The sequence below is a fragment of the Balaenoptera ricei genome, chromosome 1 (assembly GCF_028023285.1).
Source record: "Balaenoptera ricei isolate mBalRic1 chromosome 1, mBalRic1.hap2, whole genome shotgun sequence".
NCBI classification, from domain to species: domain Eukaryota; kingdom Metazoa; phylum Chordata; class Mammalia; order Artiodactyla; family Balaenopteridae; genus Balaenoptera; species Balaenoptera ricei.
The window spans coordinates 130,997,499-131,019,793 of NC_082639.1; the positions used below are offsets into that span (position 1 = coordinate 130,997,499).

Here is a 22,295-nt window from a genome sequence, read left to right on the forward strand (position 1 = left end):
ATTTCTCAAGTGCTAATGGGATATTCTCCAGGATAGATCATATCTTGGGTCGCAAATCAAGCCTTGGTAAATTTAAGAAAATTGAAATCATATCAAGTATCTTTTTTGACAACAACGCTATGAGAATAGATATATTTTTTGCAAAGTAATAACAAAGCAGAATATATGCAAAGCAGTTTGCAAAGCAGAAATAGAGACACAGACATAGAGAACGAATGTATGGACACCAAGGGGGGAAAGTGGGTGGTGGTGGTGTGATGAATTGGGAGATTAGGATTGACATATATACACTACTATGTATAAAATAGATAACTAATAAGAACCTGCTGTATAAAAAATAAATAAATAAAATAAAATTTAAAAAAATATTTTCTGTGGTTTAAAAAAAATCTTCATAGAATTCAAGAAAATAATTGGAAAATCCATTTTTCAAACTGAAATACTGAAGACATAGAGGGAATTTTTTTGTTGTTGTTGCCTTGATTCAACTTACCACCTAATAAACTGTAGAAAACATGGTTTTCAGTAAAATTTGACAGAATCAATTCTTTACTATTATCTATTATCAAAAATTTCTATATTATGCAACAATAGACATTTCAGTTGTAATCTATGAATCAGAAAACGTAGCTTTACTCAGTTTCATAGAGAAATCAAGGCAAAGATATGATAATGTATGTTCATTGGTGTGGTGTGCCTATGCTAATTTTCAGCTGAGCATTGGTGTCTTTTTAGAAGACAAAATAACAACAACAACAACAACAAAAACGCTTTAATTGAAAGAAATACTTTTGTGTCTCATTTTGGGCTTGTGAGATTCAGTCTCCAAGTCAGTGTTTTCACCATAAATGTCCCTATGCCATGCCAACTCCAAATTATTTCCTCAGATTGTGCACTGTGCTCTATTTTGATTACGTATGCCCCCACCCCCCATCCCAATGCAGTTGTACCTATCTTTCCATCAATCATTAAAACAGCACAGTTAGTTAGCCTTCTCTTTTGGCAATATCTGGGTCATGCTGCTATAGTAATTGATTATGGTATATGATTATACTATTGTAATCATTCTTTTTTAATGTATTTTTTTATTGGAGTAAAATTGCTTTAGAAGGTTGTGTTAGTTTCTGCTGCACAGTGAAGTGAATCAGCTATATGTATACATATATCCCCTCCCTCTTGAATCTCCCCCCCACCCTCCCATCCCACCCATCTAGGTCATCACAGAGCACCAAGCCGAGATCCTTGTGCTATACAGCAGGTTCCCACTAGCTATGTATTTTACACATGGTAGTGTATTTATGTCAAACCTAATCTTCTGATTCGTCCCACCCTCCCCTTCCCCCACTGTGTCCACATGTCCGTTCTCTAGATCTACATCTCTATTCCTGCCATACAAATAGGTTCATCTGTACCATTTTTCTAGATTCCACATATATACGTTAATATACGATATTTGTTTTTCTCTTTCTGGCTTACTTCACTCTGTATGACAGATTCTAGGTCCATCCAATTCTCTACAAATGACCCACTTTCATTCCTTTCTATGGCTGACTAATAGTCCATTGTATATATGTACCACATCTTCTTTATCCGCTCATCTATCTTTGGACATTTAGGTTGTTTCCATGTCCTGGCTATTGTAAATAGTGCTGCAATGAACATTGGGGTACATGTAACTAATTATTAGAGAAATGCAAATCAAAACTACAGTAAGGTATCACCTCATACAGTTCAGATAGCCATCATGAAAACATCTACAAACAACAAATGCTGGAGAGGGTGTGGGGGAAAGGGAACCCTCTTGCACTATTGGTGGGAATGTAAATTGGTGCAGCCACTATGGAGAACAGTATGGCGGTTCCTTAAAAAACTAAAAATAGAACTACCATATGATCCAGCAATCCCACTACTGGGCATATACCTTGAGAAAACCATAATTCAAAAGGTATTGTAATCATTCTTATTTTCATTATCTGAACTCAGGAAACAGGGTCACAACAGTCACAATGTGAAAAAATTTAACTAGCTCTATATTGATACAAAGCACAATTATTGATCCATAGGCAAAGTAAAAAATGGACTGTTAATTCTTATGATTACCATGCTCTTAAGTTGCACACTTAAGTGTTATTAGCTGGAGCAATGCAACAGAGGATGACCCATTATTGTGAACTCCAAATATGTAACCTAACCCCAAAGGTGAAGGTAGTGTTCAGCCATTGGGAGGTGATTAGGACACAAGGGTCCTGCCTCTTGAATGGGATTAGTGCCCTTATAAAAGATGTCCAAGAGAGCTCTTTTGCAATTTTCTGCTATGTGAGGACACAGCCAAAATGCACCGTCTATGAAGCAGAAAGTTGGATCTCACCAGACACTGAATCTGCCCATGCCTTGATCTTGGAATTCTGGCCTCCAGAACTGTGAGAAATTAATTTCTGCTGTTTATAAGCTACCCAGTCTATGGTATTTTGTTAGAGCAGCACAGACTAAGAGAGAGATCATGGCAAAAAGCAGCAATAGTCACTATAGAAGGCACATAATGTGTTGCTTTCAATTGACACAAAAAACAGAGTTACTTTCAGCTCTATTTTTTTGGTCACTCTATGGGTTTTGTACTTTTTCCTTAACTTTCCACACCCATCGCCATTTGGACTTTCTGCTTACCAGGGAGGAGTTTCTCCAGACAGGAGACCTTCAACGTTAAAACTGGATAATCCTGGGCAAACTAGGATGGTTGGTCATCCTGCAGTATAAAGAAGTCCGTATACTCCAAAAAAAAATCAAAGTCATTGCCTGGTTGATAAATACACACTGTGAGACTCTTCTTCTAATTTGGCATAACTACCTCTGCTCACCAAGATTCTGCCACAGGTTTCCCAAAGGATACCTTTCTCTCTCCACTCTGTTCCTCCTTCTCCCTCTCAGCACACTTTAAGCTGGCCATTCACTTAGAGCCAAATTAAAGATGTGATATTGAGCTTCACAACAGAAAGGAGAAATTGAGGCAGTTGTCTGGACAATCTAGGCAAAGAGGTTTGTTATTGTTGGCAACTTGAAACTAGGCAGAGGTACGCATGGGCCGTGAATAATCTGATCATTGCCGTCTTCCCTATATTTGGACACATGCAAAAGAAGGAGTTTGTCCTGAGCTAGAGCTGTCTGTGAAATGCTCCAACCGAGGCCAACAAGGAAAACAGGCTCTCCCTCAGGAGTGTTATTAAATATAAGAAGCTCTGGCTAGACCTCTTAAGAATCATCTTTGTTCTTCACTTCCCTGTACCTTTCATGGAATTCCTTATTTCTTAAGGGTCTGCCTACAAGTGGTCCTCACCACTCATCTCCAGAAATGAACTTCCCCTTATTTCATTACTGATGAGGTCCCAATCCCATCTCTCCACTCAGGGGCTTGAGTCAGGATGGAGCGTGTTATGTGACACCTGGTTGGTTATAAAAAAGTTTCTCCAAAACTTCGAACACTTCTATGAAAACAAAACAAAGCAATCTAAAACAACAACAAAAAGCAATCTATTTCCTGAATAACATTTCAGCCACACTGAATTACACCGTGACCTATGAGCATGTTTGTGGAACACAAAAGTACCTGCAGGGATGGCAAATGGAGTCTGGGTCAAATGGAAAGAGAAGATGCTGTCTAGCAAGGCTCGAAGGTCGTGACCTCCCTCATCCCCATGATACGAGGCTGCTCAGGCTAATGCAGCATGCATGCAACTTTCACAGAGAGGAAGAGCTGCTGTGTCTAGGTGGAATGGTTTTCCTTTGATATTGGGAGATTTTCAGTTTAGTAGTGGCGACAGAAGTGGAAATATCCAGAGCTGCCAGCTAGAACTCAGGGTAATGTAGAAAAAAAAATGTTGGGGTTATTAAAACCGTATTTTACCCAGATGTCAGTAATGGAGATGAAATCTCACAAAGCCCAGCAGTGATTTTCTTGGTGCCGCCTGGGATCCCAGCCCCTGGCATTGCAAAAATGCTAAAGAAGGCCAATTAATTTGCTGCCAGGAATGTTCTTGGTGCCAGGCAAGGATTCTTGCTTCTGCCTTTCTCAGCTTTTTTAATTTGCTTAGCAGTGGTTTTCAAACCAAGCTCCTACAGGGAACATACCACGTTCCATGTCTGAAATGTTTAGTGCTGAAGTGTTCTGTCACTAAAATAGAATAATGGAGGTTACATCCCAATTCACAGAGAAAACAAAATTACAGAATAGCTATCCAATTTTAGCTGTTTCTCTCATAAATGTTTGGCAACCTTTCAACATCTGAATGGACAAGTGGCTCATGAAAAAGAAAAAGGAAAAGAAATATTTGTTAAGATGATTGAAAACATCTCTTGGAATCCTCACTCATGTGGGCAAGTTAATCCACTGCTCTAAAGCTTCAGTTGGTTTTACCATCAGTAAAATGAGGATATAAAACTTATCTCACTGGGTAGTTATATTAAACTAGATAATATGTTAGATGATATCTGTAAAGACCTTAGTATAGTTATCTTGGACAAGTTACAGACTCAAAAAATGTTCATCATTTTTAAAAGAGATATGGATACTTGAAAATATGAAATGTAATCCTCTAGTAAAATAATTTTTCCTAGTTTGTGTGATAGAATTGGTACTTGGGTGAGCATTTCATTGTGTTTGGTTTCACTGAATATTCTATTCAACCTTGCAGTCAACTTCACTGAATATGTTTTCTTATACATTTGCCAATGTTTCCACCTTTTTCTAGGAAGATAGAAATCCTGTGCTAAGATCTTAATTTTGGATTCCATCTTTTTGTTTCTCTTCAATTACTTTGTCATTCCTTTCTGGTGTTAAAAACGAGAAAACCAGCCCAAAGTGGAGTTGTTCATGCTAAGTTCCATGTCACCAGACTGAGACTTAATTATAGTTTCAGCTTTTCCAGGGATGAAATCTGAAACCTGTCAATCAAAAATTGCCTGATCAGCACTAGTTAGGTAAACTGCCTGATAGACCTCTACCATCCCCTAAAGGAAAGTAACTTTGCAATAACCAATGCACTTTTTTGCCTAGTGTAACTTCCCTGTTGCATTCTGCCTATGAAAGTCATTTTGTACAACTTCTGAGAGCTCCTTTCTATCTGCTAGATTGGATACTGCCCAATTTGAATCAATTTTTGCTCAATAAACTCAAACATTTTAAATATGCCTCAGTTTATCTTTTAACACTGGTCTCAGCTCAGGAGTGGCTCAACTAAGGGGTGAGTTTTCCTTTAGTTTAATCTCTCCAGATGCCCATATCTGCACCCAGCTCGTGTGCCTCTTTCATAAATTTTTGCCTCAGCACTGTCTACCTTCCACCTCTGCTATGTATGACTCCATCCATTAGGTCTCACCTAATTGGCCCTAAATCTACATTATCCTGATTTTTTCAGTATTCTTTTGTATCCATACCTTCTCCATGACTAGATTATGAGATTTTTAGGGTTAGGATTACAATTTATTTATTTATTTATTGTTAATCCTTGTAGCTCCTAGCAAAGTGTGGGACCCACACTTGGTACTCAAAGAATACTTGCTTTCAAACTCTTTCCTATTCAAAACTGAAAGCATTTAGGGGGTCTGAGAAGAAGGATCTCCTCAGGCAATCTTGAATGGCAGATCAGAATGTAAAATTAATACTAATAACAAAATCAGCATTTGGTATTTATGGTATGTTTTATCATATCTAAGTTGACCCTCACAACAACTCATTGAGGCAGGGAGGAATTATTATAGTTATCCTCATCTTACAGAGAAAGACTTTAACTCATGAGGATTGAGTTACTTTTCCAAAGTTGTGCAGATTGAACATTGCAGAGGCAGAATGAGAACCAGGTAACCTGACTCTGTGTCCCATACTCTCCCAATGGTGCTGAGCTGTTATCTTCCCAACCCAATTGATGAAATATTTCCCTACAAAATCTCCTCTATATCTGTACATCTGAACCAAGGCATGAGGAGTCATACTTTGCCCTAGAAACAAGAGCTCTCATTGTAAAGAAATTCTTTTTCTGCTTTTCTTTTCTGAACTAAATTTACGTAAGACTCATGGTCTTGGTTAGGGGTGGATTGTTTTCATTTTAAGTTAAAATATTGCCCTTTAGAGAAAATGGTTGTCTTGGAATTTAGCACCTACACCAAGTGTCCAAGCTTGGAAGTCAGGGCAAGGTAGAATGCAGCCAACAGGTGCCCAGGGGGCATCTTAGTAGCTGTAGTCCAGCACAAAGCTGTTGAAGGCAAAGAGGTTGATACTCGTGAGGTACACTTAGGAGGTCTCTCTTGTTGTGCTATTTCAAAATCATTCCTAATAATGCTGGTTCCTTGAGGAAGCAGGGATACACCCTAGGGAAAAAGAATGCCCATACATACAGGAGTTGGATGAAAGCCGAACATTTGCCTCAAACATTTGACACTGTCTTCCCATCAAGAAAAAAAAAAAAAGTGAAACTAGAAGCCCCAAAAGATTCTCTTCATAGCAATTCAGATTAATAGTTTAAGGCACACTTATAATGTCATAGAAAAGTGGAGAATTCTGTGAACATTTAATAATTACATAATGCTCAAGTCATAGCAATAATAACACATTCAGCAGTGTATTAAAAATTAAACAAATAAATAATAGGGTATTGTGTAAGAGTATAGAGATATGAAAGAAACCAAAAGAGACTAATGTGAATATTTTTGAGTAGCCAAAGTGAATTATTTTAGAACCTCTAATAGCCAAAATTCAGTTTTAATGAGGGCATGGTGCTGTTTACAAACAGGAATCCAGCGTATTGCATGTCATAACACTGAAAGAATGAGGTAATACTAAGCTCGGCCAAAACTATGGTTTTGTTTCACTCTTAAATGGTTTAACCATTGTGCTTAAATCACCCAGTTAAATAAATCAGATATATTGTTTGTTTCTTCATTGGCCTGATTGGTTGCTTGATGGAACAGTTCAGTCATAATGGCTGAATTATGGCAGAATTGGTGCCCATAAATACGGTCTAGAGAGGATTATTACTTTTTAGATTGGAAAACACAGTATAGATTTCCTTGTCCAATGTTTGTAATCAACTATACTTTTACAAGTATCGTCTATAAAATCTCATGCCGGAAGGTATTTGGAAGGGCCAATGATACTTTTTGGCAAAATTTGACATTTGCCTCTTGCACAATGCTGGAAAGAGCTTGGGCTTTGGAGTCAGAAGTTGAGTTCAAGTCTTAGTCCTATCTCATGTAACTATGTAAACTCAGTCAAGTCACAATCTCTGGGTGTCTACTTCCTCATTTGTAAAATAGGGGCAATAATACCTACCACACACGTCTGTAGAAGAGCTATATGGTTGTTATTTTTTTTATTTGTATTATTTTTAGATTCCACATATAAATAATATCATTTAGTATTTATCTTTTTCTGTCTGACTTACTTCACTAAGTATAATATTCCCTAGGTCCATTCATGCTGCTGCAAAAGGCAATATTTCATTCTTTTTTATGGCTGAATAATATTCAATTATATATATATATATATATATATATATATATATATATATATATATATATATATATACACACACACTTATCTTCTTAAGCCAATTGTCTGTTGATGAACACTTGGGTTGTTTCCATGTCTTGGCTATGGCAAATAGTGCTGCTATGAACACTGGAGTACATGTACCTTTTCGAATTAGAGTTTTTGTTTTTTTCTGGGTATATACCCAGGAGTGGGATTGCTGGATCATATGATAGCTCTATTTTTAGTTTTTAAAGGAACTTCCCTACTGTTTTCCATAGTGGCTGCACCAATTTACATTCCTACTAGCAGTGTAGGAAGGTTCACTTTTCTCCACACCCTCCCCAGAATTTATTGTTTGTAGACTTTTTGATGATGGCCATTCTGACAGGTGTGAGGTGACACCTCATTGTGGTTTTGATTTGCATTTCTCTAATAATTAGTGATGTTGAGCATCTTTTCATGTACCTGTTGGCCGTCTGTCTGTCTTCTTTGGAAAAGTGCCTTTTTAGGTCTTCTGACCATTTTTTGATTGGGTTCTTTGTTTTTTTGATATTGAGTTATACGACGTGTTTGTATATTTTGGAGATTAACCCCTGTTGGTTGCATTGTTTGCAAATATTTTCTCCCATTCCATAGGTTGTCTTTTCGTTTTCCGTTGCTGTCCAAAAGCTTTTAAGTTTGATTATGTCCCATTTGTTTATTTTTGCTTTTATTTATTTTGCCTTGGGAGGCTGACCTAAGTAAATATTGCTATGATTTATGTCGGAGAATATTTTGCCTATGCTCTCTTCTAGGAGTTTTATGGTGTCATGTCTTATGTTTAGGTCTTTAAATCATTTTGAGTTTATTTTTGTATATGGTGTGAGAGAGTGTTCTAATTTCATTGATTTACATGTAGCTGTCCAGGTTATTTATTATGTTTGCATTCTTTGGTAATAAGCATGAATAGAACACACATGACTGGGACCAAACTAGCCCTTGGATCTGGAGATGAATTTGCACTGGACTCTTAGTTTCAATTCATACTTGATAGATGAATAAAGAGACAAACAAATGAAGCATATATTGACTCTCAAATACTATAAGAGCTTTTTTTTCTATTCCCAACTATCCAAATCCTTTCCACTTCCTCCGTTAAGCTTTCAGTGATTGCCTCCTTTCATCAGATCTGCAGTGGTCAGCTTCTGCATTTTGAATTTATATATTATCTTTTATTGCTCTTGGGTATCTTTTTTCTATCCAAATAAATTACTAGCTGCTTGAGTGAAATAATTATTTCATTATTCCCCCACTGCAACCAAAAGGGTGCTGTCCCCACAAGATATTTTTAATAAATACGTGCTGACCAATTGACTGGAACCTTGCCTGATGATGGGGGACATTGTGTGGTGGCAAACAGTGGCACAGAGCATGTAATGGAATGCAATCCGCTGCTGTGCATACTAACTGATAAATGCAATGATGTTAATGTTACATGTGGTTAGTTTTGAAAATGTATATTAAAAATTTCTTGCTTTATAAAATTCATTGCATTTTATGAAGATTATCTGCACTTTTATTTGTTACTTTTATGGTATAATCAAATTTCAATTTGTACCAGAGTATTGTCTTCAGTTGAAAACTTCGGTGAGAAATACAAGTCCCCTACCATTCTGGGATACGTTAAATTTAAAGTCTCCTGGAAGGCCTGATCTTTGTTCAAAAGTTTGCTTTCTTTTGCAACACTTTTCCTGCCATCTAACTACTCTGTCTGTTGTCAGATAATATTAATTCAACACACATTGGTGAACACCTGCTATAGGTCATAACCTGTAGTAGCTACCAAGGATTCAGAGATAAATATGACACAATCCCTGTCCTCAAGGAATCTACTGTCTGAGGGTGGGAATATCATTTTAAATAGTTAGCATAAAGCATTGTGGCAAAGGCAGTGATGGTTCCATACACAGTATTGTAGGATCCCACATGAAGGTCTCCTAACCAGCCTGGGAGAGATCAAGGAAGGCAAGGAATGGGGAGACAAGAAGCAGAGGACAATCCCAAGGAAGACAGTGCTGCTTTATTAGGAAATGGAACTTAAACCCATGCACTATAGGGAGCATAGAAAGTAAGAGTTAAAGATCACTATGTTAGGTCACTCTCTCAGCCATGTGTAAGTGGAATTTGGAGGAGGCAAGTCAGAATGGAGATAAGGAGACCAAATAGAAAAGTGTTGCAGTAGTTTGGAAAAGAGATGATGAGTTCTACTTGTAGTTATTTTTCATGGAACTGTAGACTGTCTGGTGTTCGAAGGTACTTCTTTCATACTTTATTTATATAGTTAATAGTTAATAAATACCTACTGTATGTGGGACAGTGGGTACAAAGGGACAAAGAGAACATTTAGTCTTTGTCAAAACAGGAAAAATGTAAAAGTATGACAAATGCTGTGAAGTTGGTATAGTTAGGTATTATGGCAGCACCAGTGAAGGACTACTAACTCACCCTGGGGAATCAGGGATACAGCACTGTGAGTCAGCCAGGGAAAGAAGGTGCAGGTACAGAGGCATCCGGGAAATACAGGAATGGGAAATAATATATAAAAGACACAAAGTCATAGAGGGACATGTCATGTTCTCTTCAGGGAAATGTGAATAATTCTGCATGGCTGGAGCAGAATTACACCCGAGGGGCAGAGTGTGAAAGAATATATACCACTGGAAGGAATGTATTTAGGAATCATGTGAAGATTTTAAGCGAGGACAAAACATATTAGATTTATGTTTGGAAAAATCTTCTTCCAGCAGATGGATGGATTTCAAAAGAAAACTGTAGCTAAGGAGACTGTGAGGCAATGATTAGTGTTTAAATAAATGTAGTAGCTGGAGATTAAGTAAACTAGGTCAAATTCAAGAATTGCTCAGGAGGCAAAAATTATAACTGATGATTCCATAGTACTGGGAGCAAATGTGAATGTATGATCCCCGCTCAAGAGGAATGCAGGGAAAACAAGGATTTACTAAAAACAAGGGGCAGGTGAGGTATGAGTCTATGAAAACGATGGAAAATGTATGTTTATTTATTTTCCTTTTTTTCTTATTTTGAGCCATGGGATAGAAGTTCTAAGAGCTTAGGTAGTATAAACGTTTGGGGATGTGAGAATGAAAACAATAGTGAGATAATATGATTGGAAGAATATGAATAAAGAGTATGGGAGAGAAGAGATAAATAAAGGGGCTGCCACTGAGGGCATTAGCCAAGAATAATCAACTGAGTAAGCCATTCATTCACTCAACAAACACGTTTTGATCTCCTACAATGTACTAAGTACTCTGCTAGGTGTTGGGAATACAGTAATGGGCCATGTTTACCCGGGGAAGACTGACCGGCTTTATAGTTGCAGATGTTGAGTTGATTTGGTGCTCTTGCTGGCTGAGGCCTCAAGTGGGGAGAGAAAGAATGAAATTAGCAGTCCACGGCATCGCCTATAAAAAGCAGCATAGCGCAGTCTACATTACAATACTCATGCACTGGACTCAGCCAGGTCTGAGCCAGCTCTGATGTGTAGGGTATGTGGCCTTGAAAAAGTAATTCAATTTCTCTGTTGTTTTTCTTGTTTATAGAATGAGAATAATGATAGCCACCTTGTAAGTCTAATATGAGTATTCAAATGAGGTGCATTTAAGGGCTAAGTACACGGCTCAGAGTATGTACAAAATAATTGTTATCATCATCACAATTTGGTACCTATATTTAGAGCCACATGTAAATTAAAGACCTGGTTACCTCAGGACATGGAGACCGACTCTGAATTCACTGAGGCCTGTGTGGGCTGAAGTGACACATAAGGTCAAAGGCAGCTTCTTTTTTTTTTTTTTTTTAATTTTATTTATTTATTTATTTATTTATTTATGGCTGTGTTGGGTCTTCGTTTCTGTGCGAGGGCTTTCTCTAGTTGCGGCAAATGGGGGCCTTCTTCATCGTGGTGCGCGGGCCTCTCACTACCGCGGCCTCTCTTGTTGTGGAGCACAGGCTCCAGACGCGCAGGCTTAGCAATTGTGGCTCACGGGCCTAGTTGCTCCGCGGCATGTGGGATCTTCCCAGACTAGGGCTTGAACCTGTGTCCCCTACATTGGCAGGCAGATTCTCAACTACTGCAACACCAGGGAAGCCCAAAGGCAGCTTCTTTAAGGACGACTAACTTCATGTGCAAGGACCTCAAAATTGCCAGTACTGTTAACTTGCTTATTTTCTACTTTTCTTTTAGCAAGTAAGATCTTTACAATGTCTGATGGATCCGGGACACTTTATTCTACTTCTTTAGATTAGGGGTCCAAATTCCTTCACTGGGATTAAAGCTAATAAAAAAATAATTTATATTTCTATTGAATAGGTTGTGACTACCAAATTCTAGTGATCAATTTGGTTTATGATGCAGGTAACATTCATCCTTCAAGATAATGTTGGAAAAGAGCTTCATGGTAATGTTGGAAAGAGCCTCTCTTCTCATGGAAAAGAGCCTCATGAGAAGAGCTTTGATATCAGCCCAACACAGTTATCAGTCTGCTAACACACTGGGTATCCTGAGGCTTAATCTAATGAAGAGAACAGTAGTACTTATTAAGCATGATGATTCTCTAGGCAGAAATCTTCCCAGGGCACATGTGGCAAAGAAAAAATGAGGCTGTGACTCTGTGTGGAGCTGAAATAATTGGGGAGGCTGGGGGCCAAGCAAAGATAATTATTGTCTCAGTTGTCAGAATAATCCTGCTTACTTGGGTTAGATTGAGCTTATGGAATTGAAGGTTTGTGATGTAGGAGTCATTTTAGAAGGCAGACAACAAAGAGTTATTGTAACTACAGGAGATGTTGAATCTGTTCCTGATTTTACTATGATGGGTAAAGTCTACAGTAACATGAAAAAGTAGAGTAGTAATGCTATGATTTTCAGACCACTCATCTGGCTTTTTAGACCTCCAACAATGTTCTTCCACTTACTGTACAATGTATCTCTCTCTCCAAGGGTGATATGTAAAATACTGGAATACATCTGTAAATCTTTTCTTTATATTGTACAACATTCAGCTATGGAAAAATAAAACACAGAGTCTAAAATCTTTCTGTCTCTTTACTCTCACTGGAAACCCTTGACTCCAGGTTGACACAGCAGAGAGAAACTGGGTGTTGCAAACAGCCTGACTTGGGTTCCAAGTCCACTCTCACTAGCTGTGTGACCTTGGGCAAGTTACGTTCTATTTCAGAAACCCTTGAACCCATCTAAAAAATGACAGTAAGCAAGCCTACCTAGAGTAGCTGCAAGTGTTAAATAGGAAAACCTGTTAGAGCACAGAGTTCAAGGGCCTCAATCACCCTTTCATTTAACCTCACTAAACCACTGGACAGGGACATGGGAGTGTACATAACCAAGCTAATATACCAGAGCCTTGAATTCTAGATCCAACCTTGCCACTTATTCATAGGGTGTCATTGAGCAAGTCGTTTACCTCAGTGGGCTCCAGCCTTCCATGGGTAAGAGGTAAGAATTGGACTCATGGGCCCCAGGGTTTCCCTCAGCTCCTTGAGAAGCACCACACTTCCACAGGTATGCCCAGACAATCTCCACTACTGTCATGACTCTTACTCTTTTTTCACTTGTCCCAATGTCTTCTATTTCATCAGCCCATAGTGATCCTCCTACCTCTGCAATAACATGAGATTTCCTGGGTGTATCACTCACCGTACCCTTCATTGTCACTCACTGAGCACTTGATTATAAGCAGCCTTCTTTTAATTTTTAACCTTTCTTGAATTTTAGGTCTTGGCTCCCTATCTAGAACAAAAATCTTCATGAAGAAAGGAGTCTGTGTGTGTGTGTGTGTGTGTGTGTGTGTGTGTGTGTTTTATAAAAAAGATTTACAAGATTTACTTCAAGGCCTGAAAATATTGACTAATCGAAAATGGCCCTACTGCAATTTCTTATAATATATAAATACTTAATAAAAAACTTACAAAAATGTAGACACTATTAACTAATTCCTAAACCACACACTATAGGTTTTCCAAAAGCAATAGTAATTTAACAAAATGTAAGGTGACAACACAATATCAAAGAATTTTCACACTCAATGAGGACAGAATCAGCAGCAAGGTGCTTGAACAAACACAAATCTTTTATACACTTTCCATGTTTGTTCTAACTCTGTTTCAGAGCCACTGATAATTGAGGCTTCTTTCAAGTATAGGATTTCTAACATTAAATTACATTTTCTAAGTATTTCTATAAAGAATAAATGAAAAGAACACATAATACATTGTATGCCATAAATTCATACACCAAAAATTCAAAGCAATCCATCTGAATTTATTGCTGCTTCCCCTTTCTCCAACATTAGCTTTAGATGTTTTTCTAAATATTATATAAACTGTTTTGTTAAAATCAGTTCTCTCATTTATGTGGATTAGGGGAAAATGGTTTTATAAAGAGTTATCTTTAAAATTAGCTTCTAGATAGCACTCTTTAGCCTTAAATTACATTGTGCACAGAAAACTACAACAGTTTGCATTTGCTCAGGAACATATAATCACATTAAAGACAAATAACTTTGTATTTCATAGTCTAGTTGGCTCTTCAATAGTTTTCCTAAGGGAGAAACAAGTATTTTGTGTTGTTTAAGTAACTGGTATATATAAATGCACTGCTAGGTGCTAGTTTAAACTTTGAGGAAACCTAAACATGAAGTTTTGGGAGTTTTTTCTAAAATGTAAGAGATATGCGCTTGAGTGCTGCCAGAGGTCTGCGGAGAGAAAGATGCCACTGTGCAGAGGTGAAGGTAATGACAACGACAGGCACAGAAAGATAGACAAAGTTAAAAGGCAGAGGACTATGTACCAGATGAAGGAACAAGATAAACCCCCAGAAAAACAACTAAATGAAGTGGAGATAGGCAACCTTCCAGGAAAAGATTTCAGAATAATGATAGTGAAGATGATCCAGGACCTCAGAAAAAGAATGGACGCAAAGATTGAGAAGATGCAAGAAATGTTTAACAAAGATCTAGAGGATTAAAGAACAAACACCTAGAAGAATTAAAGAACAATCAAATAGAGATGAACAATACAATAACTGAAATCAAAAATACACTAGAAGTAATCAATAGCAGAATAACTGAGGCAGAAGAACAGATAAGTGACTTGGAATACAGGATGGTGGAATTCACTGCGGCAGAACAGAACAAAGAAAAAAGAATGAAAAGAAATGAAAACAAACTAAGAGGCCTCTGGGACAATATTAAATGCAAAAACATTTGCATTATAGGGGTCCCAGAAGGAGAAGAGAGAGAGAAAGGACTTGAGAAAATATAAAAAGAGGTTACAGTCAAAAACTTCCCTAACATGGGAAACGAAATACCCACACAAGTCCAGGAAGTCCAGAGAGTCCCAGGAAGGATAAACCCAAGCAGAAACATGCTGAGACACATAGTAATCAAATTAACAAAAATTAAAGACAAAGAAAAATTATTGAAAGCAACAAAGGAAAAATGACAAATAACATACAAGGGAACTCCCATAAGGTTAATAGCTAATTTCTCAGCAGAAACTCTACAAGCCAGAAGGGAGAGGCATGGTATATTTAAAGTGATGAAAGGGAAGAACCTACAACCAAGATTACTCTTCCCGACAAGGATCTCATTCAGATTCGATGGAGAAATCAAAAGCTTTACAGACAAGCAAAAGCTAAGAGAATTCAGCACCACCAAACCAGCTCTACAACAAATGCTAAAGGAACTTCTCTAAGTGGGAAACATGAGAGAAGAAAAGAACTTAGAAAAACAAACCCATAACAATTAAAAAAATGGTAATAGGCCTATACATATCAATAATTACCTTAAACGTGAATGGATTAAATGCTCCAACCAAAAGACACAGGCTTGCTGAATGGATACAAAAACAAGACCCATATATATGCTGTCTACAAGAGACCCACTTCAGATCTAGGGACACATACAGAATGAAAGTGAGGGGATGGAAAATGATATTCTATGCAAAGGAAATCAAAAGAGAGCTGGAGTAGCAATAGTCATATCAGATAAAATTGACTTTAAAATAAAGAATGTTACAAGAGACAAGGAAGGACACTAAATAATGACCAAGGGACAAATCCAAGAAGAAAATATAACAATTATAAATATATATGCACCCAACATAGGAGCACCTCAATACATAAGGCAACTGCTAACAGCTATAAAAGAGGAAATTGAATGTAACACAATAATAGTGTGGGACTTTAACACCTCACTTATACTTATGGACAGATCATCCAGGCAGAAAATTAATAAGGAAACACAGGCTTTAAATGACACAACAGACCAGATAGATTTAATTGATATTTATAGGACATTCCATCCAAAAACAACAGATTACACCTTCTTCTCAAGGGCACACAGATCATTCTCCAGGATAGATCACATGTTGGGTCACAAATCAGGCCTTGGCAAATTTAAGAAACGTGAAATCATACCAAGCATCTTTTCTGAATGCAACGCTATGAGATTAGAAATCAATTACAGGGAAAAAAACGTAAGAAACACAAACACATGGAGGCTAAACAATACGTTACTAAATAACGAAGAGATCACTGAAGAAATCAAAGAAGAAATCAAAAAATACGTAGAGACAAATGACAATGAAAACATGATGATCCAAAATCTATGGGATGCAGCAAAAGCAGTTCTAAGAGGGAAGTTTATAGCAATACAATCCTACCACAAGAAACAAGAAAAATCTCAAATAAACAATCTAAATTTGCACCTAACAGAACTAGAGAAAGAAGAACAAACAAAACCCAGAGTTAGTAGAAGGAAAGAAATCATACAGATCAGAGCAGAAATAAAAGAAACAGAAACAAAGAAAACAATAGCAAAGATCAATAAAACTAAAAGCTGTTTCCTTGAGACGATAAACAAAATTGATAAACCTTTAGGCAGACTCAAAGAAAAAGAGGGATAGGACTCAAGTCAATAAAATTAGAAATAAAAAGGAGACACCACAGAAGTACAAAGCATCATAAAATTAGATAAAAATAAAATTAGAAATAAAAAGGAGACACCACAGAAATACAAAGCATCATAAGAGACTACTACAAGCAACTCCCTGCCAATAAAATGGACAACCTGGAAGAAATGGACAAATTCTTAGAGAGGTATAATCTTTCAAGACTGAGCCAGGAAGAAATAGAAAATATGAACAGAAGAATCACTAGTAATGAAATTGAAACTGTGATTAAAAATCTTCCAACAAACAAAAGTCAAGGACCAGATGGCTTCACAGGTGAATTCTATCAAACATTTAGAGAAGAGCTAACACCCATCCTTCTCAAAATCTTCCCAAAAATTGCAAAGGAAAGAACACTCCCAAACTCCTTCTACGAGGCCACCATCACCCTGATACCAATACCAGAGAAAGATACTACAAAAAAAGAAAGTTACAGACCAATATCACTGATGAGTATAGATGCAAAAATCATCAACAAAATACTACCAAACATAATCCAGCAACACGTTAAAAGGATCATACACCATGATCAAGTGGGGTTTATCCCAGGGCTGCAAAGATTCTTCAATATACGCAAATCAATCAATGTGATACACCATATTAACAAATTGAAGAATAAAAACCATATGATCATCTCAATAGATGCAGAAAAAGCTTTTGACAAAATTCAACATCCATTTATGAAAAAAAACTCTTCAGAAAGTGGGCATAGAGGGAACCTACCTCAACATAATAAAGGCCATATATGACAAACCCACAGCAAACATCATTCTCAATGGTGAAAAACTGAAACCATTTCCTCTAAGATCAGGAACGAGACAAGGATGTCCACTCTCACCACTATTATTCAACATAGGTTTGGAAGTCTTAGCCACTGAAAACAGAGAAGAAAAAGAAATAAAAGGAATACAAACTGGAAAAGAAGTAAAACTGTCACTGTTTGCAGATGATATGATACTATACATAGAGAATCCTAAAGATGCCCCAGAAAACTACTAGAGGTAATCAATGAATTTGGTAAAGTAGTAGGATACAAAATTAATGCACAGAAATCTCTTGCAATCCTATACACTAACAACAAAAGATCAGAAAGAGAAATTAAGGAAACAGTCCCATTCACCATTGCAACTAAAATAATAAAATACCTAGGAATAAACCTACCTAAGGAGGTAAACCAGCTGTACTCAGAAAAGTATAAGACACTGATGAAAGAAATCAAAGATGAAACAAACAGATGGAGAGATATACCATGTTCTTGGATTGGAAGAATCAATATTGTGAAAATGACTATACTACAAAAAGCAATCTACAGATTCAATGCAATCCCTATCAAATTACCAGTGGCATTTTTTACAGAACTAGAACAAGAAAAATCTTAAAATTTGTATGGAGACACAAAAGACCCTGAATAGCAAAGCTGTCTTGAGGGAAAAAGACAGAGCTGGAAGAATCAGACACCCTGACTTTAGATTATACTACAAAGCTACAGTAATCCAGTAATCAAGACAATATGGTACTGGCACAAAAACAGAAATATACATCAATGGAACAGGATAGAAAGCCCAGAGATAAACCCACACACCTCTGGTCAACTAATCTATGACAAAGGAGGCAAGGATATACAATAGGAGAAAAGACAGTCTCTTCAATAAGTGGTGGTGGGAGAACTGGACAGCTACATGTAAAAGAATGAAATTAAAACACTCCCTAACACCATACACAAAAATAAACTCCAACTTGATTAAAGACCTAAATGTAAGACTGGACACTATAAAGCTCTTACAGGAAAATATAGGAAGAACACTCTTTGACATAAATCACAGCAAGATCTTTTTTGATGCACCACCAGAGTAATGGAAAAAAACCCAAAAATAAACAAATGGGACCTATTGAAACTTAAAACCTTTTGCAAAGCAAAGGAAACTACAAACAAGATGAAAAGACAACCCTCAAAATGGGAGAAAATATTTGCAAATGAATCAATAGACAAAGGGGTAATCTCCAAAATATATAAACAGCTCATGCAGCTCAATATTAAAAATACAAACAACCCAATCCAAAAATGGGCAGAAGACCTAAATAGACATTTCTCCAAAGAAGATATACAGATTGCCAACGGACACATGAAAGAATGCTCAACATCATTAATCATTAGAGAAATGCAAATCAAAACTACAATGAGGTATCACCTCACACCAGTCAGAATGGCCATCATTAAAAAATCTGCAAACAATACATGCTGGAGAGGGTGTGGAGAAAAGGGAACCCTCTTGCACTGCTAGTGGGAATGTAAATTGATACAGCCACTATGGAGAACAGTATGGAGGTTCCTTAAAAAACTAAAAATAGAATTACCATACCTATGACCCAGCAATCCCACGACTGGGCATATACCCAGAGAAAACCATAATTCAAAAAGACACATGCACCCCAATGTTCATTGCAGCACTGTTTACAACAACCAGGTCATGGAAGCAACCTAAATGCCTATCAACAGACGAATGGGTAAAGAAGATATGGCACATATATACAATGGAATATTACTCAGCCATAAAAAGGAACGAAATTGGGTCATTTGTAGAGACATGGATGGATCTAGAGACTGTCATGCAGAGTGAAGTAAGTCAGAAAGAGAAAAACAAATATCGTATATTAACTCATATATGTGGAACTTAGAAAAATGATACAGATGAACCGGTTCGCAGGGTAGAAATAGAGACACAGATGTAGAAAACAAACGCATGGATACCAAGGGGGGAAAGTGGCGAGGGGTGGTGGTGGTGGGATGAATTGGGGGATTGGGTTAGACATATATACAGTAATATGTATAAAATAGATAACTAATAAGAACTTGCTGTATAAAAAATAAATAAAATAAAATTCACACACAAAAAAGTGAAAAGATTCTGACAATGGGACAGGACCCAATCCCTTAATGGCTAAATAAATTATGATGCTCAAAGTAATTAATTAATAAAAATGATGTGAAATCTACAAAAAAGAGAGAGATATGCATTTAATCACTGTTTATATAGTGAAGGGATGGGATGGCACATACAGACGCAGATGAAACTCTACATTTTGTAAATGTAGAGTTGTAGGATATTCTAAATGGAAAAAAACTGACACTGACAATTGTTTACAGGAAGCAAAGGTTAAGAAAAATTTTGAAGGATATCTACTCTTAAAAAGGGAGAAGTGTTATACAACACAAAAATGAGACCTAGAGATTTGAAAAACACTCATTTTACTGTTTCAAAAGAAAAACAAAAAAATAATAGGCACGGAGTCTAGACCAATTGCAACTGAGGCAGCTGTAACAAAAATGGAACACAGTACAGTGATTTGAGCCCTTTAAGGAAATGACTAATTAAAATGAAATTTCTCAAGTCTTCATGTCTATAATAATATATAAATGCACAAAATATCAAAAATACGAAGTCTGGATTTTTCCCCTTAGGTTTGTAATAAACTGTCAAACTTCTGCTTAATATAGTTACTTTTATAAGCCTTCTGATTAGCAAAGCATGCTATCCAGGTACATGCATGCTAGAATTTTACCATGAGAATTATAGTTCTCATCTAAAACTAATGACTTGCCTGTTACCCATATTTATATATATTTCATTTCCATTATAAAACACTTAAGACCTTTCTAGTGGTACATTTTAATCAACATATTATATAAAATAGAATCTTGATTTTTAAAATGAACCTTTTTAGTACTGTAACATGATGGGTTTAATTGAACAGTTGGAACATCATATGGTAACTACATTATACTGTTTAAACTAATTCACAGCTGTAGGAAAATGTTTGATTTTTTAAATATAACCAAGATGAGACTGTAGAGTTATGAGCAGTAAAATATTAGGAAATAGTGAATGAATAAATAAGATGCTTTTCCATCAGTGGCCATTCATTATTTTGCTTTTAGGAACCGGGAAGAAATTGTCTTCTTTGAGTTTCAAATGTTCTGGTAACTCTAGTCGTTTTTTGGCTTCCTCAGTATCACCTTGAATTGCTGAAATAAGTGACTCTAAAGAATCAAAGTTCTTTTCTGGTGTGAGGTAGCCAACAATGGCCACATTGAGAATTTCCCCATAGAAGTCCTCTTTGAAAGTATGCATGATATGAGTTTCCATGGACTTTTTTGTATTCTTGTAGTATGGGTTCCACCCTATGCTCACCACCGTCTTATGGACGTCTCCACTTCCAACACTGGCCCAACCATAACATATGCCAGTGGATACATCAGCTGGAAGATTATCTACTACTTGTTCAGGAAAGTTAGCTGTAGGGATGCCCAGCTGCTTGGAGCCGCGACCGAAGCCCCGCACCACCTGGCCGCGGCAGAAGTACGGCAGGTGCCTCATGACGCCGTCCGCTCGGGGTGCGGGCTGCGGTCCATTCCGCGCGTCCGGCGGCGGCGCTGTCGAGGCGGTGCCCGGACCCCCCCGGACCAGCCGGGGGATACGGGCTGGAGCTGCGCCGGCCGGCCGACCCGGCGAGCACACGGGCTCACAACGGGCCGAGCGGCGCGGACGACACGCTGCGGCGAGACCTTCACGCCGCTGACCGAACACAAGGTGCCTGGCGACGCAGAGGCTGCGTCTGGGCTCCGGAACGCCGGCGACCGCGGAAGTAAGTCAAGAGTGTTTTATGCTTTGTGGCTTCCTTCAGTTTGTTCCAGGAACGAAGTAGGTGATTAATGATACCTTGTTGAAGTCAACATTAAATGTACAACAGCACAGATGTGTGAGATTATGGATTTAGAACAAGCAATGGCGCCATTCTGGGAAGGGCTGAACCTGATACCCTGCCCCAATAATCCACTCATCCACATCTTTCCATTTTTTTCTATCCCTCTGCAAGGACTTTTATCAAGGCTTACCTACGCAGGTGGAGAACTAAGCCTGCCTTCTCTCTGAATTTCTGGGAAGTCCTTCTCCAACTTGAACTGTGCTGTTTTACACTGTGAGAGATTTTCAATTCCTTTTTCCTGGGAGCAGTGGTCAGAACTAATCTGCATGACATTCTACCGTCTCGGTAGGGGACAGGCAGGTATGACTCAGAGCCTGTTTGATTTCCAAAACGTCTTTCCAAGGAGTAATGGCTAATGAGCTCACCTTTGAGTCTGCCAACAAAAGAGGCCCAAGGAGACACCCAGGTCAGCTGAAATCCACCAGTCCACAGAGAGGGAAAATGTGGCACACCAGCATGGCTTATGAATGCCTGCCAGGCAACCTTATAGACAGGAAACCCTGACTCTGAGAAACTGGCTTCACTGCTTCACTGTGGGATTAGCTGGTGATTAGTCCAGCTAATCACCAGCTAATCCCACAAGTAACTTTTAGTGGGAATAACCAGGAAAAACAAGGGTCATAAAGTCTGTATTCATGAAATTTTAATCTGTGTTAGCGTTTGTCTTAGGGCTCTACTTTTATTTATTCATCAAATATTTGTTGTATCGGGGATGCATCAAACAAAAATCACTGCCCTCCCACCCCTCTGGAACTCATATGCTGTTATAAGACTCAAAAAGCATCCAAATTCATACAGAGTTACACCAGCTTACCAACCTGAGCCCCTTTGCCCCTCAGCCCCCAGTCTCTTCAGGGCTTAGTTAACTAGGCTCTATCTCATGTGCAACAAATACCTAGCCCTGTCCTTGCTGCTCAGATATTGATTTCAATATAGTTGAAAAGGTCATAAAAACACCAAAATTCACATTCTGGTCATTAGT

General features: G+C 37.7%; 1 protein-coding gene across 1 annotated transcript; it reads right to left on the minus strand.

Annotated features, from left to right (window-relative positions):
• Positions 1-20,396: 20,396 nt before the first annotated feature.
• Positions 20,397-21,189, minus strand: LOC132373147 (riboflavin kinase-like). The gene has a single exon (XM_059935801.1). It carries the CDS (start codon positions 20,923-20,925, stop codon positions 20,458-20,460), a length of 468 nt encoding a protein of 155 aa, XP_059791784.1. The 5' UTR covers positions 20,926-21,189; the 3' UTR covers positions 20,397-20,457.
• Between the last annotated feature and the right edge of the window lie 1,106 nt (positions 21,190-22,295).

Excerpts from the sequence above, each read along its gene's own strand:
- LOC132373147 (XM_059935801.1), bottom strand. The coding sequence starts at position 20,925 with ATGAGGCACCTGCCGTACTTCTGCCGCGGCCAGGTGGTGCGGGGCTTC.